General features: G+C 46.5%; 1 protein-coding gene across 12 annotated transcripts; it reads right to left on the bottom strand.

Moving 5' to 3' along the window:
- Positions 1-4,641: 4,641 nt before the first annotated feature.
- On the bottom strand, positions 4,642-26,399 carry NPM2 (nucleophosmin/nucleoplasmin 2). Of its 12 annotated transcripts, none has more exons than XM_070261221.1 (9): positions 26,362-26,399; positions 25,738-25,830; positions 25,535-25,620; positions 25,278-25,403; positions 7,210-7,303; positions 6,130-6,299; positions 5,929-5,963; positions 5,015-5,048; positions 4,642-4,905 (listed from the first exon to the last, which is right to left on the bottom strand). In XM_070261221.1, exons 2-9 carry the CDS (start codon positions 25,793-25,795, stop codon positions 4,861-4,863), a joined length of 648 nt encoding a protein of 215 aa, XP_070117322.1. In that variant the 5' UTR covers positions 25,796-25,830; positions 26,362-26,399; the 3' UTR covers positions 4,642-4,860. The 12 variants fall into 12 exon arrangements, with proteins under 12 accessions (XP_070117322.1, XP_070117320.1, XP_070117321.1 ...); XM_070261219.1 differs by having other exon boundaries at positions 26,271-26,383; XM_070261220.1 differs by having other exon boundaries at positions 26,280-26,382.
- Positions 26,400-26,670: the final 271 nt, after the last annotated feature.

The following is a 26,670-nucleotide window of genomic DNA, read 5'->3' as shown; positions in this document are numbered from 1 at the left end:
TCAGGTTGCTGGAGGGTCACAGGAGATGACTGCGCTTGGCAGACGTCAAAAGTCTAATATGCTCCGGGCCTTACTCGCTGTCGTCCAGGGCAGAAGCCATCCAGAGGCTCTCAGAGCTGAGGAGCTCAGGGCGTCCCCAGTCCCTGCGTCCCCTAGCAGTGGCCTGGGATGGAGTGCCCACCAGCCTCTTCACGTGGCCTCTGGCTCCACACTCTCTGTAAGGCCAGTTATTACCCCATTCTGCAGACCAGGAAACTGAGGCACATTGGTAGGTAATTAGCTCAGAATGACCCAGCCAGTGAATGGCATAACCAGGGTTCCAAAGTTCACGCTCTTTTTCTCCCACATGGATTTGTCTGGAGCCTTTCCACTGTGTCCACACCCTCCAAGCCCAGCAACAGTTGAGGTCCTGGGAGCTGGTGACCAGGGACTCTACCCTGTTCCTTCCCTATAGAAGGGGGATGGCGGTGACTGTGGAACGGGGCTAGTGCTTAGGGGGGATCTCGGAGGGAAGCCCCCATCTAGGGAAGCGGAGCTCACACCCCAGCCCTGGGCTCCCTGGAGGTCTCAGTGCCCCCAGGATGGAGGAGTAGGGGGAGATGCTGGCTGTGGATTTAGTTACCTGAAGAGATGAGTAGGAGGGCGAAACTCTCACCTCCAGGCCTCCTTCTCACCCTCCTGAGCTACGTCAATCCACAAAGGTGTCTGCCACCTGCCCACCACCCCCACAGGCACATGACCCCTGCCCCCAGCCCAACACCTGGCTCCAGGCTCCACCCCCAGGCACCCCCCAAGGTGGGGGTGGGGGCACTGGAGCCTGCACTGGCCTGTGGAGCGTCGCAGCCCTGTAACTGGGGGAGTCCAGGGCTGGAATCGAACAGAAAGAATGTCAAAGCTGGAAGGGATCTTAGAGATTCCTCATCAGGTCCAGCCTCCCCGTTCACAGGTGAGGCCCAGAGAGGGTGGCACAGCTACTTCGTGGCATGGCTGGGACAAGGTACCAGGTGCCCAGACTCCCGGTCCAGTGCTCGCTGTTCTCTGAACGCGCCCCAGCTTGTCCCACCTCTCCGCTTTTGCCTGGCTGGTCCTCCTGATCATCTCCACTTCCCACATTCGCCCACCATTTGGGGCTGATTTAAGCTCTTCCTCTTCTCTGGAAGCTTCCCCGAATCTACCTCTCCGCCGTGACGGGGGCTCGTTCTGGCTCTCTTCTCTGGGAAGCTTTGGCCTCACGCCCACATCCCCACCAGCCCCCAGCTCCCAGGCAGGGTACTAAAGGCTGTCTCCTCCTGCCCTCAATCCCAGGGACAAAGAAGAGCAGAGAGGCATGGAGGAGACAGCTCAGGCTTGGGGTTCCGGGGTGGAGGGGTCAGCTGGGGCACGCAAGGCAATAAGGAGAGGCAGGTGTGGGGAGTGCCACCTAGTGTTGTCTGGGCTCAAGGCCTCTGAACTGGAGCAGGCCTGGTTCCCATCAGTGGGGGAAGGGCCTGCTGTCACTGGCCAGCCCCCAGCCCAGCCTGGGTCTCTATGGTAACAGATACCAGCAGTCAAGCTTGGCCTTGAGGCCAGCCAGCAAACTGGTGGCAGAGGGCTCGGGGGCACAGCTGGGTAGCCTGTCTCCTGGTGCAGGTGGCATCTTGTGCTCCTTACCCCTTCCCATTCCGCACCTGCAGGCCTGGCTTTCTGACTCGGTTTGCTCCTTGACGCCCATGGGAAGGCCAGTGAGGGGCTCCAGCTGGGGAGACAGCATGGAGGGTGTTCCAGCTTGGATTCTGGATTTCATCCCCATGCCCTGGCCCTCACAGGCCTTGGACCTGTGGCAAGTCCCTTCACTTCTCTGGTCTCAGTTTCCCAATTCATAAGGAAATGGCTACTACGAATGCTGTCAAAACTGCCACCATTTGTGGGGCTGGCCGGGTGGCGCAGCGGTTAAGTTCACACATTCCGCTTCTCAGCGGCCTGGGGTTCGCTGGTTCAGATCCCGGGTGTGGACATAGCACTGCTTGGCACGCCATGCTGTGGTAGGCGTCCCATGTATAAAGTAGAGGAAGATGGGCATGGATGTTAGGTCAGGGCCAGGCTTCCTCGGCAAAAAGAGGAGGACTGGCAGTAGTTAGCTCAGGGCTAATCTTCCTCAAAAAAAAAAAAAAAAAAACCTGCCACCATGAGTGTCAGTTGAGATGAAGGACACTCCCGGGAAAGTATCAAGTGCCACAAGAACAGAGCACGGAGGCATAAACCCTCTTAGGTAGGCCAGACTCAGTTTACCTAATCTTTGACTTTCTCCTTTGACTAGAGGGAGCTGGGAAGGGGCAGAAGGGTAGGGTTCATTAACATTTATGGGGAGGTGGCAGGAGGTGATAAGGGAAGTGTGAAGTAGCCACTCCCCAGTGCCAGGTTCAACCCCTCCAGCTGGGGCGTCTCACACCTGCCCCTCCTAACAGCCCAGCTGGTGCAGACACAGCCCACAGAGCCCACCTGCAGACCTGCCACTTGTCACCACCTGCTTCGATCCCAGCCCACGGTTTCCTGCTAAGCAACAGAAGGGCTAGGGCTGGGGAAGGGGAGGGCAGAGGGCAACGCGGCCATGCAGACAGACCCCATCTTTGCTGTTTGATCCCTACTGCCTGCCAGCACATGGAAGTCAAACTACCATGGGTTTAGCTACTGAGTGCCCTTACGTGCAGCCCACGGCTGAGCCAAGGACCTGGGGCACTGCCCGGGGCTGGTAAGGGAAGAGGGGCCTGTGGAGTGCGTGCTCTGCTACAACCAGGCTGTGGCGCTGCCCCTCTGGGCACTCCGGCCCACGGTGGAGTCAGTTCTAACTCCTGCCTCAGTTTACCAGACTTCCTAGCTCTCTGGTGCTGCTTCTCTCCCTCTCGCCCATAAAGTGGTTAAAAACAAGGGCTCTGGGGAGGAACCTGGCCCCTCCACCAGCTGTGTGCCCTTGGGGACAAGCTGTTTAACCTCTCTGTGCCTCACTTTGCACATCGGAGTGATGGGGCTAATAACACCCACCTCACGGCACAGCTGAGAGGATTGAAGGAGTGAGTCCATGGAAGGGATGGAGCAGCCCCAGCTGAGAGCTGTTATCACTACAATCCTATCAGCCTTCTTTCTGTCCAAACCTCCCAGCTTGGTCTGCCTCAGGCCCTTCGCACTCTCTGCTCCTGCTCCTAGAAATGTCCTTCCAGCTCCTCATGTGCCCACCACCCACTTCTTGTCGACACCTTCTCCAAGGGCCTTCTCCAATCTCCCAGCTGAACACATTTTCCCACCCTGGCGGTTAGCCAGTTTGCCTCCTCCAGAGCGCTTGTCAGTAACCAAAATTCCTTGTTGGCTTTGGTGTCTCCACGACACTGTAGGCGACTTGAAGGTGAGGAATTTGTCTTGTCCACCCTGTATCGTGTGGCGTGAAGCCATGGTAAATGACAGCTGCCTACCTGGAGCCAGACCTGAACTGATGTGCCTCGTCACTCTCCAGGTGACCTGAGGTCAGTAGTTCTCATTTCTAGAGGTAGGACAACAGCCACCTCTGTCTCATGGGGTGTAGAAGCAAGCAGCCACGCCAGCCCTGCCCCCCTCTCCCTCTTCTGGCATCGAGAGAGGGTGATGCTGAACAGGGAGACTCAGGCCTGGTTGCTGACCTTCCCATGCAGGTGTTCAAAGACCTCCCAACCTTCTGGGACCCATACCTGGGGGTCCTCAGGAGAGAGGGCAGGGCCAGCTCCCCATTGGCCCACTTCAGGCCTGGCCAGTGGGAGTGCAGGGAGAAGGCTGGCAGAGGCCCTGCAAGCATAACCCCAAGTGGGGGCCATCTGTGTGTCCCCATGGGTGAACCTGGCTCCACAGGGGCTCTGCAGGCCTGGGAGAGGGCAGGAGGCCAGAGCCGTGGGTCATTCACTCCTTCCCAACCCTCTACTGGCCTCACCCCAACAGCTTCCTGAGCCCTGTTGGTGTGGCTCTGAGTTGCCTTGGGGGAGCCGTAGCACCGGAGGTGAAAGTGTTCACCTGTTGGCCTCCTGTAAGAGACCCTCCAGTCTCCAGACAGCCTGCCTCTCCTCCCCACCTTGGGAGGGTTTCCTTGAAGGGGCGGGCATCTGGGCTCCTGCCTGACACAGATCTTCACGCAAGCGAGGTCCTTGTGAGCAGGAGCTCACCGGAACAGGATGCCAGCCTGGCAAAGTTCCCATAGACTCAGACCCTCAGGCTGGTGGCGGCGGGGCGGGGGCCGCTGTAGTCCTTCAGTTCTGTACCTGGATTACCTGGAAATCCAGGCCCTGCCAGAAAGGAGTGTGGATGCAGGAAGACCCACACCAGCTCCAGCTCCCTCCCTCAGGCCCGAGGACAGAAGGTGGAAGCTGGGCAAGGGGCTGAGCTACTTGGTTCTCCCCCACCCCACACCTCCCGACACACACCGGGGGTGGGAGGAGTGCGGGCTGGGGGGTGGTGCCAGGAGAAGAGAGGGAGATAAAGAGCAGAGCAGGACAGGCTGCCTGGCTGGGACACCACAGCCTGAGTCCGGGGCCGGCTGAGCCACCAGGTGGGCTGTACTGGCACATGGCTGCCCTCTGGTGGGCATACCGGGTTCACTGCAGCCAGCAGGAAGGACAGCTCCTGGGAAGAGACTCGGAAACCTGGTCCTGGCAAAGCAAACTTTATTGAGGCCCTGAGGTCAGGCTCTTCCCTCCAGGTCCTGCTGAACCGGAGAGCTGGGGTGAGGGGTGGCTGTGTTGCCTCCCAACCCCTCCATCACACTCAGACTCAGACGGAAGGTGGGGGGGTGCCCTGGGTCCGCAGCACACCTGAGGAAGCCCACTCGCATGGTGGTCTCACTGCGGCCAGGCCACTCCTGGCTCCTCATTTCCTGGATCCTGGCTTTTTAGGTCTGAGCGTGGCTTTGGCCTATGGAGAGACGGGAGGGTTCCAGTGTCCCACTGCCTCCCTATCCTGGCCCCTTTCCCAAGACTGCCTCCCTCTCCCAGGAAGACCAGCCCTTCTTCTCAGTACTCACCTTTCCCACAGGGCTTTTTTCTTGAAGACCGGGTCTGGAATAGGGGTGGGGTTGGGCAAGGAGCAGGGCGGGTAGGAAAGAGGGAGAGCTCAGCCTGACGCCAGGAACCGGGCCTTCCTCGCCCCCACCCTGGAAAGCTGGGCCCTGGGTACTTTGGGAAGCAGGGAGCTATGACCTGGAGAAATGGAGGGTGCCGGTTCGCCCCTCCCCCTGTCACCTGCCAGGGACCACTCTGCCTCTTTCTCTTTTGAAATAAGATATTTTTTCTTTGGCTTCCATCTGCTTGCTTTTATTTGTGTATAAGACACAAATATTTCTTTCTCATTGTAAAATTAATGTTAACACATTGCACAAAATATAGCAAATATAGAAAAGAATTACTTATAATTTTCTTTACCTCCCACCAATATTAACATTTTGGTGCCTTTCCTTACAGGACTTTGTTTTCTTCTAAAAACATGTGAAATAAAATGAAAATGATTTAATATCCTATTCTTTTCAATTTTATGAACACTTTCCAGGTTGCTCTGTTCTTCAAAGGCATTATGTAACATTCCATTGAGAAGATGTGACATAGTTCAATCAACTATTATATTGGTAGATATTTAGAATGCTTCCATTTTCACTATTATTTGAATAATCCAGTGGTAAGTTTCTTGCTACATATGATTTTCCCTCTATTTTGGATGGGATTCCTTGAAAGGAATTGCTGAAGTGGAATTAAGTCAGAACATAAGAACAGTTTAATGCTTTTCAAAAAGGCTGTGCCGGCCTACAGTGGCAGCACAGCTGTGTCCCCTTGTACACATACCTGTTTGCACACATGCACATAGGCCAGGTGTACCTACTCTTTTTAGCAGTATACATCTTACCTAAAGGATTTTGGCTGAGTTAATAGAAGGGGAAAGAGTTACCTCACTGCCTCCTCTTCTTTGTCCACTTTTTTTTTCTGGGAACCAAACACAAGTGTTATTGGGAGAGTTCGGGCCAGGCCCAGGGCCAGAGCAGACTCCCGCTGAGCAGCCGGCAGGAGGCAGGGCCTTGGCTCATCCTGCGCCCTCAACTCAGGAAGCCGGGCCCAGGTTTCTGAGGAGCCTGGGAGGGCCTCCCCTCACCTTGGCAACGCTCGTCTGCTTCTGGGGCACCAGCCTCTTGATGTGTTTGACAGGGGTCTCCTCCTCCAGGGACGCGTCACCATTGTCATCGTCATCATCCTCGTCATCATCGTCGTTGTCACCCTCCTCCTCCTCCAGCTCCTCCTCCTCCCAGGATAGGTCTGAAGTGTCTGTGAGAGAGTCACAGCATGAGAAAGGGAGCCTGGCCTCTGAGTGACAGAGCCTCTGCCTGGCTCCTGTTCCACGATCTGTCTCGCTCCAAGAGCGGCCCTGGGGAAGTCTGAGCACCGAAGGTGAAGGTGTTCACCTGCCCACCTCCTGGAGACCCTTTCTGGTCTCCCTGACAAAGTGGAGGCCAGGGTGGGGGGAGGGCTCTGGGACAGCTCCAGAGGGCTGAGGGTGGGGAAGGAGGGCAGGAAAGTGGCAAGCTGGAGGGAAGTGGCTGAGCGAGAGGAGGAGTCACACTGGGAAGGAGTGGGGGACAAGGTGAGGGAGGGCGGGGTGTGTGAGGGAGGAGGGAGAGAGTGGGGAGGAACCTGAAACAGCAGCTAAGGAATTCAGACCTTGTCCTAAGGGAAGTGGACACTACCAGGGGTTTGGGGCGGGAGACTACCCTCATGAGAGAGGCACAACTGGACAGAGAAGGGGCCTCCTAAAGGGTATTGGAAGAGTCAACAGCCCAGGGACTTGGTAGGACCTGTTACCGCCGCAGCTGCATGCTTCACAGCACCTACCATCTTAAGCACACACTAGTACGAGGCGTTATGTTCCTGCTTTTCCTGAGCATCCCATTTATTCCTCATGATTTCTCTTTGAGGATGAAACCAACTATATCCCCACACTCGTGTTATAGGCAACGGGGCTGCGGCATACAGAGGACATGGCAGGAAGGTAAAGGAGAGCTGGGATGAGGACCTGTGCCTGTGGCCTTCCAGTCCAGGCTACTGGCAACCATGCTGCCTCTGGGGATTTTCTTGAATAATTCAGGAATCCCTCAAGTGTTTGAGTACCTATTATATCCTTGGCCCTGTGCTAAGCACTGTACTTTCCAACGTGTTTCAGGTCCAAGCTTGGATTTACCATAACATTCCTGGCCACTGAGGAACACAGGTCCAGAGCCATTCCGGAGCCGAAAAGTGACTGGAGGAGAAAGCTCCAATCCCATCAGGACAGCCTGCAGGGAGAGGGATATGGGGGCGGGGGCAGGGACAACAGGGTTACTCAGGTCTGGCACCTGGCTGGGGCTGGCTTCCCGCAGAGCACTCAGAATTTGTCCCCAAACCCCAACACACACTCCACACTTCTCTGGACCTCACTGTGCGCTCAGCCCCTGGACCTTCCTGCTGAGCTGCACTCTGTGGGAGAAGGAGGTGAAGCTCATCATCTCATTCTTGCTAAGATCATAGATGGGCTTCCAGGCTGACGGGCATCTGTTAAATAGAGAAGTCTGCTTCCTACAGACTAAATTGGGTCCCCTGATTTTTATGTTGAACCCTAACCCCCAATGTGATGGTATCTGGAGGTGGGGCCTTGGAGAGGTGATTAGGATGAGAGGAGGCCATGAAGGTGGGGCTCCCATGATGGGATTAGTGCCTTTATAAGAAGAGACACCAAGAGAGCTTGCTTGCTCACTCTCCCTGCCAGGTGAGGACACAGAGATGGCAGCCATCTGCAAGCCTGGATGAGGGCCCTCCCCAAAACCTGACCCTGCAGGCATCCTGATCACAGCCTCCAGAGCTGTGGGAAAATAAAGGTCTGTTGTCTGAGCCCCTTGTTCTGTGGTCTTTTGTTATGGCAGCCAAGACACTGACCAGTGGAGAAGCAGAGGCAGAGCTGCCCGTGCACTGCTCTGTCTCATAAAGAATGTGCGAACGTACACACGCAGAAGCCTTAGAGATGGATTAAAGCATGATTTTCAGTGGATAGTATTTATTTTCTTTAGAAAATCTGGCAACTTTGGGAAAGTATAGAGTAACAACCATGGTACTCATATTTCTTGAATTCCTGGTACGTGCCAGGCTCCACTACTAAGCGTTTAACCTGCCTTATCTCATTAAAATGCTCACAATGAGCCCCTGAAGGAGGTGCTATTACTTTGCAGAGGAGGAAACTGAGGCTTAGAGAGATTAATTTAGCTTCTGGTCCAGACAGGAAGCAGATAAGCAAAAACTGAAACTCTGCAGCTGCAAACACCTAGAATGGTGGATAAAATGTAATCCAATGTTTTTACCACATGGCTGAGTAGTAAGACAGAAAGAGTCGTCCCCATGCATCAGAAATGAAGAGTGGCGTGTGCAAGAGCTGCTGCTGCAGCAGCTGAAGGGAACGGACTGGAAAACAGTGTGGGCTTTGGGTCTGAATACTCATGTGTGGCCAGGAGACAAGGCCTTGGGCACAAGAGAGGAGAGCTGTAGTGGAGTCCACTACATGGAGGGGAACCTTCAGAGGGCTGCCCCAGGGAGCGCTGGGGAGAGCAGTGAAGAACCCCTAACTGACAAAGTAGGAAACACGGGATAAAAGAAGTCTGCTGTGCGATTCTAAACCCACAGCCATACCTCTCACTTAGACGAAATCTGGATTTACTTGGTAGGCACTGACAAGCCAAAAATTCTGTACAAAATCCCAGGCTTGTGACATTCCTGGGGCAAATGGCAGATACAAACACAAAACCACTCTCTTGAGACACCCTCAATTCTTTTCACATAGAATTCTTTCACAAAACCAAACCTGAAGAAGAGCTCACCACCTAAAATTACAAAACATGCAAGAAAGAATCCTGCTAGAGTCAGCAGACAGAAACAAAGTGACTACAGCCCAGCACAACCTAGAGCCTGGGTTGAGAGAGGAACAATCCAGACAGCTAGGAAATATGTATGATTAAAACCAAATAAATATAGAAGTAGGCAGCAGAAATACAAGAGCAAGATATTATGAAAAATAAAAACAAATGCAACTTCTAGACATGAAAAATATAAGCATTGAAATAAACTGAACAAATGGCTAAAAAGTAGAATAAACCAGCTGATGCAAGAATTAATGAACTGGAATAGTGTTGTGAAGGAATTACCCAGTATGTAGCACAGAGAGCTAGATTAACAAAACAGGAAAGAAGCTGAGACACAGAGGACAGGACGGGAAGATCCAACATGCGTCTAATTGGAGTAAAGGTACCAGAGAAAATGGAGTCAATATTCAAAGCGATAACCAAGAGTTTTCCAGAAATGTTCAAAGACACAGATCCTCATTTCCAGGAAACCTAAGTCCTGAACAAATAAAAATAAACCTACACCTGAGGATACCGTGGTGGAGTGGTGGGTAACAAGAACAAAGAGATCACTTCAAAATAAACCAGAGAGGAAAGACAGCATTTCCGAAAAACGAACAAGAACCAGACAGACTTCAGGTTTCAACAGCAACATCAGAAACTGGAAGAAGAGAATGACATCTTCAAAGTTTTGAGGGAAGTTACCTCTCGCTCTAGAAGCACAGCCAAACTGTCATGAAGGAATGAGGATAAAATAATTTCTGGCAAAGCCCAAGCAGGTTTACGACTCCCAGACAGTCTGAGAGATGGTCCAAAAAGATGGGAGTGAAACTGAGAGGGGAGAAGGGGGCACAAGGAGCAGCGTGAGCACACCGAGTGGAAGCAGAGAAACCCTGGCGAGCACGGCTGTAACGTGAGGTCGTGCCAGGGACGACGCATGCTGAGCGCGCACAACAAGCCGGAGCAAAAACACTACATGATAACAACTTTGAAGTTAAGCAGCAGGTAACTAGAAAAGCTCCCTGGATTGTTTCGGAGGAATAAAATTAATTTTAGACTTTGATCATGCATAATTGTTAACAAATTAAGGAGAAACAATAAAGATTAGAATGGGATTCTATAGCTTCCAAATCAGCAGAAAAAAGGAGAAAAGAAACGTTAACTAATCTCGTAAAAGATATGAAAAGGAGAAAAAAAGGATCAAAAAATAAAAAGCAAGAAAAGCCGAAGTATAAAGTCCACACGACAAGTCAACCCAAGTGCGTCAGCAACCACAGTCAGTACACACAGACTCTGCTGCCGGAGCAGGGAAAACAAAGTCCATCCACATGCTGCTTACAGGACACACACCTACACACGAGAACACGGGACTGTTGAAGCAAGAGATGGAAACACGCATACCAGAGGTCTCAGAAGCTCCCAGTTGCTTATCGAACATCCATTCTTCCCTTCTTCCATCAAAACAGCAACCTGATGTTATTCAAATATTGTACCCAGCCAAAGACTGTATTCCCCAGTTTCCTTCACAATTAGCTGTGACTGTGTTACTAACGTCTGGATCAATGAGTTGTAAGCAGAATCTCGGGGTGGTACTTGTGTGAATACTCCTTAAAAGGTGGACAAAAAACTGAGAAAAGCCTCCTTGGTCTTCCCTTGCTGCTTCTTTCTTATTACTGTAAATGTGGAAGTGTAGGCTGGAGCTGCAGCAGCCTTCCCGGACCTTAGAGTGATCGTGAGGATGGAGCTCTGCACCAAGGGTAGGAGAAAGATAAGAGGAGACTTGGTCTTTGTGACCACTGAGCCTCCTCACCAGCCCTGGACTACCCATCTCTGGACTCCTATGCAAGAGAGAACTAAATCTCAAAGTTGTTTAAGCCCCTGTAGCTGGGTCTCTGCTACTGCAGCCATACATAATTACAATAAAAATGAAGCTAATTGCACTATCTGGTGAGTGACTCTTTTTTTTTGGCAAGGAAGATTGGTCCTAAGCTAACATCTGTTGCCAATCTTCCTCTATTTTATGTGGGATGCCGCCAGAGTGGCCTGGCAAGTGGCGCTAGGTCCAGGATCCGAACCCACAAACCCCTGGCCTCCGAAGTAGATTGTAAACCTACCCACTACACTGTGAGGCTGGCCCCTAGTGGGTGACATTGCTAAGGGGGGAGGCTATGTATGTGTGGGGCAGATAGGATATGGGAAGTCTCTGTACCTTCCTCTCAGTTTTATTGTAAACCTAAAACTGCTCTAAAAAAACAAGTCCTTAAAAAAATGAAGCTGACTGTATTTGTTAGGATTAGGTTTGGTACCAAGTGGCAGAAGATCCAGTAACAGTGGCTTACACAAGGTAGAAATTTGTTTCTTTGTCACACAAACTAAGTCCAGACATCTGCTGTCAGCTGCAGGTGCACTGCCCCGCAGCACTAGGGACCCAGGCTCTCTGTGCCTTGTTGCTCCCCCGTCCTCGACACCTGGCTCCCACCTCGTGGTCAAGGAGGGCTGTTCAGGTTCTAGCCATCACTGTCCACATCCCAGCAGGGAGGCGGAGGGACAAACACGCTCACATGGTCTCTCTTTAAGGACACTTTGTGGATGTTGGAGATACTACTTCTGCTCACAGTCCATTGGCCAGAACGTCACACCACGCCTAACTCTGAGGGAATATAGTTTTTATTCTCAGTAGCCTGTGGCCAGCTAAAAGTCATGAATTTCATTACTAAAGAATAAAAGAGGGGCCAGCCCCATGGCTGAGTGGTTAAGTTCGCACCCTCTGCTTTGGCGGCCCAGGGTTTCGCCGGTTCAGATCCTGGGCATGGACATGGCACCACTGATCAGGCCATGCTGAGGCAGCGTCCCACATGCCACAACTAGAAGGACCCACAACTAAGAATACACAACTATGTACCTGGGGGCTTTGGGGAGAAAAAGGAAAAAAATAAAAATCTTAAAAAAAAAAAAAAAAGAGCTCCAAACTGGAATCAGCCCAGTTTTCCCACAGATGAATGGCTGAACTATGGTACATCTATACCATGGAATTCTATTCAGCAATAAAAAGAATACACACAACTCGGATGAATCTTCAGGGAATTATGCTGAGTGAAAAAAAAAGCCAGTTCCGAAAAAGGTACATACATATGATTCTAATTCTATGACCAAATTTTAGAATTGGAGGACAGATTGGTGGTTGCCAGGGGTTAGGGGTCGGGGAGGGAGGCGGGTGTCATTATAAAAGAGCGACAGAGGGATCTCTGTGCTGTTTGAAGTGTTCAGTATCTTTGCTGTGATGGTGGATATATGAATTTAGGTGATAAATTGTATAGAACAAGATTCCTGGGTTGTATCAATGATAATATCCTGGTTTTGATACTACAGTTTTGCAAAATGTTACCATTGGGGAAAACTGGGCAAAACGTACAGGGATCTCCCTTTATTATTTCTTACAGCTGCATGTGAATCTACAACTATCTTTTAAAAATTCAGTTAAAAAATAAACATACATAAAGCAAACAATAAAATTATGAGAAGAATTCACTGACAATCCACAATCATAATAGGAAATTTTAACACACTTCTTTTGGTAATTGATAGATCAAGGAGACAAAAAATATATAGGTTTGAACACAATAAGCTTGATTTACAGGACACACATAGGGGCTGGCCCCATGGCCAAGTGGTTAAGTTTGTGGGCTCAGCTTGGGTGGCCCAGGGTTTCGCCAGTTTGGATCCTGGGTGCGGACATGGCACCGCTCGTCAGGCCATGCCGAGGCGGCGTCCCACATAGCACAACCAGAGGCACTCACAACTAGAATCTACAACTATGTACTGGGGGCTTTGGGGAGAAGAATAAAAAAAAAGGGACACACATAGACTGCTATAATACTACCACGTAATAGTCCACAAATCAAGTCTCACAAAACACCAAAAAATTGATTACATATACGGACCACATTTTCTGTTGTAATTACACTATGAAAAAGAGTGATAAGCCAAGTCATCCATACCTTTGTGAATTAAAAAATCCTAAGTAAGTCATCCATCAAATAAATCATAGTAGAAATTAGAAAATATTGAAAATGAAATAAAGTGAAAATACCACAAAACACAAATTGAGGGATGCAACTAAAAACATCCTTAGAGGGAAATTTATAGTATTCAACATAAATAAATGAAACTTACTTGGAAAAAATAATCTAGAACATGAATGGGCTAACAATCTAACTTACGAAGTAAGAAAAAGGGGGAAAAAAGTAGAAAATATCAGATTAACCAGAGAAATTAATAAAACAGAAAATATGGAAATAGAAAATATCAATGAAACCAAAAGTTGGTTTCTGAAAAGAAAAAAAAAATAGACTAATCTCCAGTGATTGAAATGAAGGGAGGAAGAAAGGAAAGATGATATGCTACTGGGAATTTAAAATAGAGGGATATAATAACAGATATAGTCATGATGTAAAATATTATCAGCAAGTAGCACAACACAATATTTAGAAAAATATCAATGATCAAAGTTGACTCAGAGAAGACATTTGGTTCAGGCCAAGAAAGTAAGAGGGACTGAATATGCCTTCCAACTTGAAATAATTAAGAAACAATGGCTCTCAAGGCATTGGACATCAGTCAAGGAAGAACAGTGACCCCTGAGAGATGGGGCACAAATGAGACGGACTCTATGGTTGTCCAAGCTCCCTTCCAGACAGCGGAGGAAGGGAGAACCCAGGCACACTCCAGTGGTTCCCTAAGTTGAGGAAATGGAACTAGAAGCCTGGGGAAGTCAAGGCACCTAGAGTTCACAGAGGAGAGTACAGGAGAGCAGAGAGCTGCAAAGAGGACATTCCAGAGATCTGCAGAAAGTCCCCTTGAGGAATCAAGTCAAACAGTGATCAGCACGTGCATGTGAGGAAGCTACCTGAGGCTGGGGAGAGAATCAATCTAAAGGCGTCTGGAGTTCATATAGGGTGAGGGATAGTGTCTGTTTCTAACAGCTGGAGTGGAAAACTCTCATAATTTATGGGGCACCTGTTGGAGTACTAAGAAATGTCTGGGGGGGGGGGGGGAAGTTAACTAAATTCTGCTTTAGTCCCACCAAACAAAGCTTAAAAACAAGACCCAAAGGACAAAATACTAATGACTGCATCCCAGAATAAAACTATAAAAATATCCAGCATCCAAAGTAAAATTCATGTTTAGCATCCAATCAAAAATTACCAGACATACAAAGAACAAGGAAGTTACAACTTATAATGAAGAGAAAAAAAAATTCAATCAAAATTGACACGGGGGGGGGCTGGCCCCGTGGCCGAGTGGTTAAGTTTGCGCGCTCCGCTGCAGGCGGCCCAGTGTTTCGTTGGTTCGAATCCTGGGCGTGGACATGGCACTGCTCGTCAGACCACGCTGAGGCAGCGTCCCACATGCCACAACTAGAAGAACCCACAACGAAGAATACACAACTATGTACTGGGGGGCTTTGGGGAGAAAAAGGAAAAAATAAAAATCTAAGAAAAAAAAAAAAAGGAGTAATCCAAGATTTAAAAAAAAAAAAAAATTGACACAGGGGGCTGGCCCAGTGGCGCAGCAGTTAAGTGTGTGTGTTCCGCTTCGGCGGCCCAGGGTTCGCCGGTTTGGATCCCAGGTGCGGACACAGCACAACTTGGCAAGAGCCATGCTGTGACAGGTGTCCCGTGTATAAAGTAGAGGAAGATGGGCACGGATGTTAGCTCAGGGCCAGTCTTCCTCAGCAAAAAGAGGAGGATTGGCAGCAGTTAGCACAGGGCTAATCTTCCTCAAAAAAAAAAAAAACTATTAAAAAAAACCTGACAGAAATGACACAAATGATAGAATTAGTAGACAACATTAAAACAATTATTATGACTATAGTCCATATCTTTAAGAGACTCGAGGAAAGAATGAAAATGTTTGAGACATGGAAGACTCAAGTAAAATTTCTAGAGATGAAAACTACAGTATCTGAGATAAAAAATACACTGATGAGATTAACAGCAAATTAGACACTGCAGAAGAAAAGAGTAATAATATTAAATAAAGACTGTCCAAAATGAAATACCTAGAGGAAAAGCACTTTAAGGAAATGAACAGAGCATCAGTGAACTTTGGGACAACTTTAAGGAGCCAAATATACATATTATTTGATTTCCCATTGGAGATGAGAGAGTAGGGAGGGAGGAGAAAAAAATATTTGAAGAAATAATGGCCCCAAATTTCCGAATATGGTTAAAACAATAAGGCCACAGATCTAAGTAGTTCACTGAACCTCAAGGCATTTCATAATCAAATTGCTCAAAACCAGCATTAATAAGAAAATCTTAAAAGCAGTCAGAGGAAAAAAGACATTATACACAGAGGAATAAAGACAAAGATGCTAGTAGATTTCTCCAAATTATATAAGCTAGAAGACAACGAAGCAACATTTTTCAAGTGTTGAAAGGAAAAAAAAAAAGTCAACCTAGAGTTCTTTATCCAGTGAAAATACCTTTGAAAACTAAAAGTGAAATAAGGACTTTGCAGGTGTACAAAAGCTGAAGAAGAATTCATCACAAGCAGACTTGCATTACAAGAAATGTTTAAGTCCTTCAAGCAGAAGGAAAATGATACCAGATAGAAACTTGAATCTACACAAAGGGTAAATATAAAAATGTTTTATTCTAATTTCTAATCTCTTTAAAATATAGACTGTTTAAAGCAAAACTAACAACAATGAAATGTGGGATTTATAGCATATGTAGAGGCAAAAGTTATTACAACTATAGCACAAAGGACGGAAAGTGGGAAATGAAGTATGCTGTAATAAGATTCTCAAATCACATGTGAAGTGGTGTAATATTTGAAGATAGAATGTTGTAAGTTAAAGATGCACATTGCAAACTCTATGGCAACCACTAAAAAAATAACAAGGAGATGAGGTATAGCTCAAGAGTCAACAGTGGAGACAAAAAGAGAATCATGAGAAAGACTTACTTAATCCAAAAGAAGGACAGAAAAGGGGGAGAAAGGAACACAGAGGGACAAATGAGAAAACAAATAGCAAGATGACAGATTTAAACCCAATTTGTTGATAATTACATTAAATACTAATGGTCTAAATACTCTAATTAAAAGGCAAGAGGTTATCAGATCGGATAAAAAAGGAAGACTCGATTATATGCTTTCTAAAAGAAACCCACTTTATATATAAAGATCAGGGGTTAAAAGTAAAATGATAAAATAAAAAATAGGAAAAATATACCACACAAACAGTCATCAAAAGAGAGCTGGATTGACTATATTCATCAGACTAAGCAGACTTCAGAATATTTACCAAGGATAAAGAGGAACATTTCATAACGATAAAGGGATCAATTAATCAAGAGAATACAGAAATTCTAGAAGTGTATGCATCTAGAAAAAGGGCTTCAAAATATATGAAGTAAAAACTGATAATTAAAAGAACTAGGAAAAGCCACAATTATTGTTAAAGACTTCAACATTCTTCTCTCAGTAACTAATCAATCAAGTAGACAGAAAACGAATAAGGACAGAGAATACTCAAATAAAACTACCACCCAACTTGATATAACTGACATTTATAGGGCAATACACCCAACAACAGGAGAACACACGTTTTTTATGCAGAAACAAAATATTCACCAAGACAGAACATATTATGGGTCATAAAACAGGTCACAACACAGTTTAGACTGAAATCATATAGAGCATGTTCTCAGACCACAATGGACTTACTAGAAATCAGTTAAAGAAAGAATCTTAGAAAATCCATAATTATTTAGAAATTTAAAAACACACATAATTCTGAATACCCCATGGACTGAAGAAGAAAATTATAAAATAATTTGAACTGAATGAAAATGAAAACAGTATTTATCAAAATTTTTGGATAAGGTTAGAAAGGTGCTTAGAAAGAAATCATAGCATGAAATGCTTGCATCAGAAAAAGAACAAAGGTCTAAAAAATCCCAATCATATAAGATTCTGCCTTAAACTAGAAAAAGGGAAAATTAAAACCAAAATAAATAGAAGAAAGAAAATAAAGAACAGACATCAATAAAATACAAAAGTGGGTAACCAACAGAGAAAACTAGATGAGACCAAAAGGAACCAAAAGCTGGTTCTTGAAAAGACTGACAAAACTATTAAACTTCTAGTGAGACTGAGCAAAGAAAAAAGGAGAGAAGACACAAATCAATGATATCAGGAAGAAAAGAGCAGACTTCAATACAGATAATACCGAAAAGGAACAGGGAATGTTCTGAATAACTTTATGCCAATAAATTTGACAATTTAGATGAAATGGAAAAACTCCTTGAAAATCACAAAGCTCTCTCAAGAAAAGAGAAATAACCCAAATAGTCTTATATCCATTAAAAAAATTTAACTTGTAGTTAACCAGATTGCTCACAGATGAATTCTACCAAAACATTTAAGAAAAAAACACCAAATTTACATGAACTCTTACAGAAAACAGAAAAGGAGAGAACACCTTCTTTCTCATTTTATGAGGCCAGCATTACCCTGATACTAAAAACCAGACAAAAATGTGACAAGAAAACTATAGACCAATATTGCTTATAAACATCATGATCAAATGGGGCTTATCCAAAAACGCACAGTGAGATTAAAATTTGAAAGGTCAATGAATGTTCTTTGCCAGGTAACAGAATAAAGGAGAAAAAAAAGGTCATCTCAATAGATGCAGAAAAGAATTCTTTGACAAAATACAACACCCACTCATAATATATCTCAGCATATTAGGAACAGAAGGGAACATCCTCAACCTAATATAGGGCATCTACAAAAATCCTTCATCTGTCTTAAGAGTAAAAGACTGAATACTTTTCCTCTGGAAAAAGGCAAGAATAGTCCTGCTCTTACCACTTTTACTCGACACTGTACATGAGGTCCTAGTAAGTGAAGTTGGACAAGAAAAAGAAATGCAAGGCATACAGATAAAAAAAACCCGAAGAAGTTAAATTGACTTTATTCACAGATGACATGCATAAATACACAGCAAATTATAAGGAATCGACAAAAAGTTGCTAGCACTAATATTCAAATTTAGCAAGGTCAGCTAACATAAAAAACAATTATATAACTATATACAGGCATACTTCGGAAATATTGTGGATTCAGTTCCAGACCACTGCAATGACGTGAATATCACAATAAAGTGAGTCACATGAAGTTTTTGGTTTCCCTGTGCAGATAAAAATTACGTTTCTACTGTACTGTAGTCTATTAAGTGCGCAATCGCATTATGTCTAAAAAAACAATGTACGTGCTTTAATTAAAAATATTTTACTGCTAAAAAATGTTAACCGCCATGTGAGCCTTCAGTGAGTCATAATCTTTGCTGGTGGAGGGGCTCGCCCTGGTGCTGGTGCAGCTGACTGACCAGGGTGGCGGTCGCCAAAGGTGGGGGTCGCTGTGGTAACAAGACAACACAACAATGAAGTTTGCCGCAGCGATTGCCTCTTCCCTTCAGGAACGGTTTCTCTGTAGCATGTGATGCTGTTTGACAGCACGTTACCCACAGTAGGACTTCCTTCAAAATGGGAGTCAGTCCTCTCAAACACTGCTGCAGCTTCGTCAACTAAGATTAGGTCATATTCTAAAGCCTTTGTCGTCATTTCAACAATCTTCACGGCATCTTCACCAGGAGTAGATTCCATCTCAAGAAGCCACTTTCTTTGCTCATCATTAAGAAGCAACTCCTCGTCCGTTAAAGGTTTATCATGAGATTGCAGCAATTCCGTCCCATCTTCAGGCTCCACTTCTAATCCTAGTTCTCTTGCTCTTTCCAGCGCATCTGCAGTTACTTCCTCCACTGAAGCCTTGCACCCTCAAAGTCACCCACGAGGGTTGGAATCAACTTCTTTCAAACTCCTGTTAATGTTGATGTTTTGACCTCTTCCCATGAATCATGAATGTTCTTGATGGCATCTGGAGCAGTGAATCCTTTCCAGAAGGCTTTCAATTTATTTTTCCCAGATCCATCAGAGGAATCACTACCTATGGCAGCTATAGCCTTACAAATGCATATCTTAAACGGGTAGACGTGAAGGTCCAAATTGCTCCTTGATCCACGGGCTGCAGAACGGATGCTGTGCTAGCAGCCATGAAAACAACGTGAATCTCGTTCTACACCTCCATCAGAGCTCTTGGGTGCTTTGTCAACGAGCAGTAATATTTTGAAAGGAACCTTTTTTCTGAGCAGTAGGTCTCAACAGTGGGCTTAAAATGTTCAGTAAACCATATTGTAAACAAATGTGCTGTCATCCATGCTTTGTTGTGCCATTTACAGGGCACAGAAGAGATTTAGCATAATTTTTAAGGGTTCTAGGATTTTCAGAATGGTGAATGAACACTGGCTTCAACTAATGTCACCAGCTGCATTAGCCCCTAACAAGAGAGTCAGCCTGTCCTTTGAAGCTTTGAAGCCAGGCATTGACTTCCCCCTAGCCATGCAAGTCCTAGATGGCATCTTCTTCCATCATAAGGCTGTTTCGTCTACACGGAAAATCTGTTGTTCGGTGCAGTCACCTTCATTAATGATCTCAGCTGGATCTTCTGGATACCCTGCTGCAGCTTCTCCATCAGCACCTGCTGCTTCCCCTTCCACTTTTATGTTATGGAGCAGGCTTCTTTCCTTAAACCTCATGAACCGAGCTCTGCCAGCTTCAAACTTCTCTTCCGCAGCTCCCTCTTCTCTCTCAGCCTTCACAGAATTGAAGAGAGTTAGGGCCTTTCTCTGGATTAGGTTTTGGCTTAAGGGAATGTTGTGGCTGGTTTGATCTTCCATCCAGACCACTAAACCTTTCTCCATATCAGCAACATGGTTGTTTTGCTTTCTTATCCTTCATGTGTTCACTGGAGTAGCACTTTTAATTTCCTTCAAGAATCTTTCCTTTAAAAAATTCACAACTTGGCTGACTGGTGCAAGAAGCTGAGCTTTCGGCCCATCTCAGCTTTCGACATGCCTTCCTAAACTGAATTGTTTCTAGCTTTTGATTTAAAGTGAAAGACATGCCACTCTTCCTTTCACTTGGACACTTAGAGGTCATTGTAGGGTTATCAATTGACCTCATTTCAATATTGTGTCTGAGGGAATAGGGAGGCCTGAGGAGAGGGAGAGAGACAGGGCAACAGCCGGTCAGTGGAGCAGTCAGAACACACACAACATTTATCGATTAAGTTCCACTCTTACATGTGTGTGATTCATGGCGCCCCGAAACAATTACAATAGCAACACCAAAGATCAGTGATCACAGATGATCATAACAAATATAATAATAACGAAAAAGTTTGAAATATTTCGAGAACTACCAAAATGTGACACAGAGACATGAAGTGAGCAAATGCTGTTGGAAAATGGCACCGATAAACTCATTGGATGCAGGGTTGCCACAAACCTTCAATTTGTAAAAAACGCAAAAGCATTTACAATAGCTAAAAGATAGAAACAGTCCAAATGGCCATCAACTGCTGAACAGATCGATGAAATGCGGTCCATCCATACAACGGAACATGATCCGGCAATAGGAAGGAAATACCAATACATGCAATGACATGGGTGAACCTGGAAAACGTCATGCCAAGTGAAAGAGGCCAGTCACAAAAGACTACACATTTTATGAGTCCATGTATATGATTTGCCAGAATAGGCACATCTATAGAGACAGAAAGGGCTGGGGGTGAGTGGGTGAGTGGGTGTGGGAAATGGGAAGTGACTGCTCGAAGGCATGGAGTTTCTTTTGGGGGTGATAAAAATATTCTAAACTTAGACTGTGATGGTCGCATAACTCTGAATTTACTAAAAACCACTGAACTATACTTTAACGGGTGAAGCACACTGTATGTGAATTACCTTTCACTAAATTTTTTTTTAATTTTATTGTTTTGAGGAAGATTAGCCCTGAGCTAACATCTGCTGCCAATCCTCCTCTTTTTGCTGAGGAAGGCTGGCCCTGCACTAACATCCGTGACCATCTTCCTCTACTTTATATGTGGGATGCCCGCCACAGCATGGCTTGACAAGCAGTACATTGGTTCGCATCCGGGATCTGAACCAGCGAACCCAGGGCCGCTGAAGTGCAGCATGTGAACTTAACTGCTGCGCCACCGGGTTGGCCCCCCCACTAAATATGTTAATACCATTTTCAATACCACCCCAAATCATGACATAAGTATGGGTAAACTTTACCAAGTATGTAGGTGACCAGTACCCTGAAAACTCCAAAACATTTCTGGGAAAAGCTAAAGACCTAAACAAATGGAGAAACATATCATATTCAGTTTCTGATGACTCAGAATTGTTACAATGCCAATTCCCCCCAAACTAATCTATAGATTCATTACAATCTTAATCAAAACTCCAGCAGACTGGTTTTTAAAGAAAGCCAATTCTGAAATTTATATGGAAATGCTAAGGACTTAGAACTGCCAACAGAATTTTGGAAAAAAATAACAAAATTGGAGGATTTGCATTATCTAATTTTAAGACTTACTATAAAAGTACAATAATCAATCAGTCTATTATTGGAATAAGGGTAAACAAATCAATGAAACAGAAGACTGTATAGAAATATATGCACACATATATGGTTAATTGACTTTTGGCAAATGCCAAGGTCATTGTATGGTGAAAGGACAGTCTTTTCAGAAATGGTGTTGGAGCACTGGGTATCAATGTGGAAAAAAATGCTCTTCCACTCTTACTTCATATTATACAAGAAAATTATCTTGAAATCAATCATCGACTTAAATATAAGAGCTAAAATAGCATTTCTAGAAGAAAACCTTAGTGACTTTAGTTTAGGCAATAATTTCTTAGGACACCAAAAGAATGAACCGTAAGAGAAAAAATGTCAAATTGAACTTTATCAAAATTAAAAACTTGTGCTCTTCAAAAAACACTATTATGAAAACGCAAAGGCAAGGCACGCACTAGGAGAAAATGTTTGAAATAAATATTTTTGATAAAGAACTTGTATTCAAAATATATAAAGAACTCCTACAACTCAGGAATAATAATTCAATTTAAAAATGAGTAAACAGGCATTTTGAAAAAGAAGATATGCAAACGACCAAAAAACAAATAAGAAGATAGTCAACATCACCAATCGTCAAGAAAAAATAAATAAAAACCATAATGAGATGCCACTATATAGGTACTAGAATGGCTACAATTAAGAAGATTGGCAAGGCCAAGTATTGGTGAGCAACCGGAATTCTCATACGTTGCTGGTAGGAATGCAAATGGTACAGCAACTTGGAAACCAGTGTGACAGCTTTGTATCAAGTTTACCACATGCTGACTATGTGATCCAGCAATTCCACTCCCAGGTATTTACTCAAGAGAAGTGAAAACATATGTCCATACAAATACTTACACGCCAATGTTCACAGCAGCTCTATTCATAATAGTCTGAAACTGGAAACTAACCAAATGTCCATTAATAGGTGAATGAACAAATATACATATATTTGCAGAATGGGGGTGAAAAAAGCCAGGCAGAAGAGACTATGTATTGTATGATCCCATTCAAATGAAATTATAGAAAAGGCAAAACTACCGCGACAGAAAGTAGATCAATGGTTGCCAGAGGCAGTGGTAGGTGGAAGGGACTGACCGCAGAGGCATGAGGAAGTTTTGGGGAGGCGATGGAAATTTCCTCTACCTTGATTGTGGTGGCCGTTAGACAATTATACACATTTGTCAAATGCATCAAGTTCAACACTTAAGATGGATGAATCTTATTGCATATAAACTATATCTCAAAAAAGCTGATGGAAAAACTGACTCAGAGAAATAGAAACGTGAGTACATTTCTAACTATTAAATAAATCACAATAGTTTAAAATCAAACCAGCCCCACATAGCTCATTCACTTCTTTACTCACTAGGCACCATTGTACAGGCAGTACGGATCACGCAGCAAGCAAAATAGGCAAAGTCCTTGCTGTCTCGGGGCTTATATTCTGGTTGGGGAGAAAGACAATGCAGAAATGAAAACCAATGTCCGTGATGGGTCCTACTGGGGAAAAAGTGATTACAGGAGGGGTAGGAAGAGGGGACGTGGTTTGTGGTCAGGGAACACCTCTTCAATGAGACGACACTGGAACAAAGACTGGCTTGAAGTGGTGGGCAAGAGTGTCCCTGGCATGAGGAAGGGTAAATGCAAAGACTGCGAGGAGGCAGTATGTTTGGAGTTTTCAAGGTACAGTCAAGGAAGCCATTGTGGTTGGAGCAGCGTTAGGGAGGAGAGAGTAGCAAAGGCTGAGGTCAGAGACTTTGCCGAGGGCCAGAACATAAAGGATCTTGGATCTCATTCTAAATGAAATGGGAAGTCAGTGACCTAAGTGTTCTGGCAGAGAAGCAACATGATCTGAATTGCGTTTAAAAGGATCTTTCTGGCAGCTGTGTATGGAATAGACCAGAGGTCAGGAAACTTTCTCTGTAAAGGACCAGATGGTAAATATTTTAGGCTTGTAAAACATGTGGTCTCTGTGGAAACTACTCAGCTCTGCCGTTACTGAGCGAAAGCAGCCGTGGATAATAAGTAAATGAGGGAGTGCGGCTGTGTTTCAGTAAAACTTTATTTACAAAAACAGCCAGTGCGCTGGATTTTATCCTGTGGTTCACCACCCCTGGAATAGACTATAGGGGACCAAGGGTGAAGGCAGGTAGACCGATTAGGAGGCCCTGCAATAAAACTCAGCAAGGGCTGATGGTTGCCCAGACCAGGGTGGAGCAGGGCGGTGGTGACATGTGGTCAGACTGCGGTATATTGTTAAGGTAGAGCCAAAAGGATTTGCTGGTGGATCAGATATGGGGTGTTAGAGAAAGAGGTTTTTGTCTTGACTAATGGAAGAGTAGCAATTTACCGGGAGAAGATCAGGTTTGGCTGTGGGGGAAGAGGTTATAGATAAAAATCAAGAATTTGAACTTAGACATGTAAAGTTTGGAATGTCTGTTAGATATCTACTAAATATATTGAGTTGGACAGAGGGTCTGGAGCACAGAGAGGTTGGGTTTACAGAAATAAATTTCAGAGTTTTCATTTGTACAGATGATCTTTAAAACTATGGGAATGGACGGCATCTAGGGAGATCTCATAAGAAAAAAAAATAGGTTTGAGGGCAGTTTTACAGATCAGTCTCTCAAGATCTTCAAAGACAGATAATCCTAGTCTTCTATTCATTGTTCTGCCATACAGAAGGGGGGAATACTCTATCCCTCAGTTCCTTAGGACGCTATGCCTTGAGACCGAAATAAGGAATGTATAGACCAACCTCACTTATAAGTTGGTAAAGAGTCTTATATTTAACAAAGCACATCTAGAAGTTTACAATATGATCAAGTAGTGTTTATCCCAGGAATGCAAAGTTGGTTGAATATTATTGTACTAATATCACTTACCACATTAATAGATTAAAGAACCCATGATTGTATGACTAGAAAAGCGTTTGATAACCACTCATGATTTTTAAAAAGAAGAAAACCTGGGGCTGGCCCCGTGGCCGAGTGGTTAAGTTCGCGTGTTCCGCTGCAGGCGGCCCAGTGTTTTGTTGGTTTGAATCCTGTTTTGTTGGTTCGAATCCTGGGCACGGACATGGCCCTGCTCATCAAACCACGCTGAGGCAGAGTCCCACATGCCACAACTAGATGGACCCACAACAAAGAATATATAACTATGTACCTGGGGTCTTTGGGGAGAAAAAGGAAAAAAAAAATAAAATCTTTAAAAAAAAAAAAGAAGAAAGCCTAAATTTTCAAAGTAGAGTAAGATTAGATAGAGACTTCCTTAATCTGACAAAGGGTGTCTACCAAATGCTTCATACTTAACGGAGAGATATTCCTTTAAAAGCAGTGAGGAATGAAAGAAGGATATCTACCATTACCATTTATCCAATATTCTACTGCAGGACCTAGCCAGTGTAATAGGAAACAAAAAAAAAAAAAAAAAAGGACTCGAAGACTGCCATTATTCACAAACAAAAATGACTTGCATAAAAACTCAAGATAAATTATTAGAAATAAGAGAATTTCTGGATCTACAATCTGGATCTACAATCAATATCATTGACAGCGTCCTGTCAGCAGCAGCAAACAGTTTAAAAATGTGATTTTGAAGAGAGGTTATTTAGCTTGACCAAGGTTACACAGCTGGTGAAGGGTGGGCGGGGCTGGAGCCCGGCTGTCTGCATCCGGAGCCTGGGCTTTCAGTGCTGGCTCGACCGGCTCTCCAGCACCGCTGCGCGTCTGCAGGGAACTACGCCCTGTCTGTGTGCATCCCACCCAGGGGCGAGGGCAGAGGAGGGCTTCCCGGGGCCAGGGCACGCAGTGTTCCCAGGCCTGCAGGGCAAGGCTCACCATGGGTAGGACCGAGGCCTGCAGCGAGGCAATGGTGACAGGCTTTGTCTTCTTGTCCTCCCGGCCTGCTGGGGGCAGGACCTCCACGAGGTTCATCTCCTCCTTGGCATTCTCCCCCAGGCAAACCTGAGGGGTTGAAAGCAGGCGGGGCACCTCAGCACCTGAGGGCAGAGGAGGGGACCCTGCTCCACCTGCTCCTCTGTAGCTGTCCAAGGCCCCCCTGCGCCATCCTTCCTCCCGTCCTGGGGGACACCCACCGTACTAAGCGACAGCCTACAGTCCTGCTTCCCCTCCCTCTGGGGTTTGAAGGTCCAAGTCCTCTTCTCCTGGTTTAGCTCACAGCCTGTGAAGGGAGGGGGCGGGCCGGCTCGCGGGAGCTCCGCTTGTCTCCCCTGCAGCCCTGACCCCGGGGGCGCCCCGCCAGCGCCCGAGTGCCTCGAGACCGCCCCGTCTCACTCACCCCACAGCAGGGCTGTGGCCGCCTTTTCGGGCGCGCTGCTGGCGCTGCTGCGGTTCATGGCGCCGGGCGGGGGGCGCGGGCCGGGCCGGGCCGCTGCGAAGCGGGGGCGCCCGCCGTCAGGGGGGTCCGCCCTGCCCCCCGCCGCCGCCCGGTCCCGGTCCCGGTCCCCGCCGCCCACCTCCGCCCCATGCCGCCCGGTCCCCGCCGCCCGCCTCCGCCCCAGGCCGCCCGGTCCTCGCCGCCCGCCTCCGGTCCCCGCCGCCCGCCTCCGCCCCCCGGACCTCTTCGCCCTGCGCCCGCCGGCTCGAGCCGCTGGGCCCGGGGCTGGTCCCAAACCCCCGGCGGGCGGGGACCGGACCGTGCTGGAAGGGAGGACGATGCCTACATCGCCCGGAGCTGTAAGGCTGCTGAGATGCCCGGCGGCCCCGCTGGTCCTGCCCGCACCCTGCGGAGAGCGCTGGGCTGCGCCTGTCCTGGTCCCAGTCCCACTTGTCCCCGGGGGCCAGTCCCTCTCGCGACTCCTCCCCCCTCACCGCCCCTACTCCGTGGGCGCCCGTCACGCCATGGACCCTCCTCGGAGCGCTTCCTCTCAGGCTCCCTCACTCGGGCCTCCTCCGACCTCACCTGAGGGCCCGCCGGCCCCAGGAGGCTGTTAATAAAGCCTGGGAAGGGGGAACCAGAGGTGCCTAATCAGCCTTAAAGAAAAAGGCCCTTCCCTCCCCTTTCTTCCATTCTTTCCTCCTCTTTGCGCCTCAGAAGCACCTGGAAGGCTTGTTAAAACACACAATGCTAGGCCCACCTCCATAGTTTCCGACTGAGAAGGTCTTGGTGGGGCCAAGAGGATTTGCCTAACAGGTTCCCAGGTGAGGTTGATGCTGCTGGTCCAGGACCACACGGCCAGAAGCACTGTCGTGGCTAAGGGGATTTACTGAG

This window comes from Equus caballus, chromosome 2, assembly GCF_041296265.1.
Source record: "Equus caballus isolate H_3958 breed thoroughbred chromosome 2, TB-T2T, whole genome shotgun sequence".
NCBI lineage: Eukaryota > Metazoa > Chordata > Mammalia > Perissodactyla > Equidae > Equus > Equus caballus.
This window is presented reverse-complemented; position numbering and strand designations above follow the sequence as displayed.

Excerpts from the sequence above, each read along its gene's own strand:
- NPM2 (XM_070261221.1), bottom strand. The coding sequence starts at position 25,795 with ATGAACCGCAGCAGCGCCAGCAGCGCGCCCGAAAAGGCGGCCACAGCC. Across the intron at positions 5,964-6,129 it reads AGCAGACGAGCGTTGCCAAG|AAAAAAAAAGTGGACAAAGA; the intron begins GTGAGGGGAGGC and ends TTTGGTTCCCAG. Across the intron at positions 4,906-5,014 it reads AAAAAAGCCCTGTGGGAAAG|GCCAAAGCCACGCTCAGACC; the intron begins GTGAGTACTGAG and ends GTCTCTCCATAG.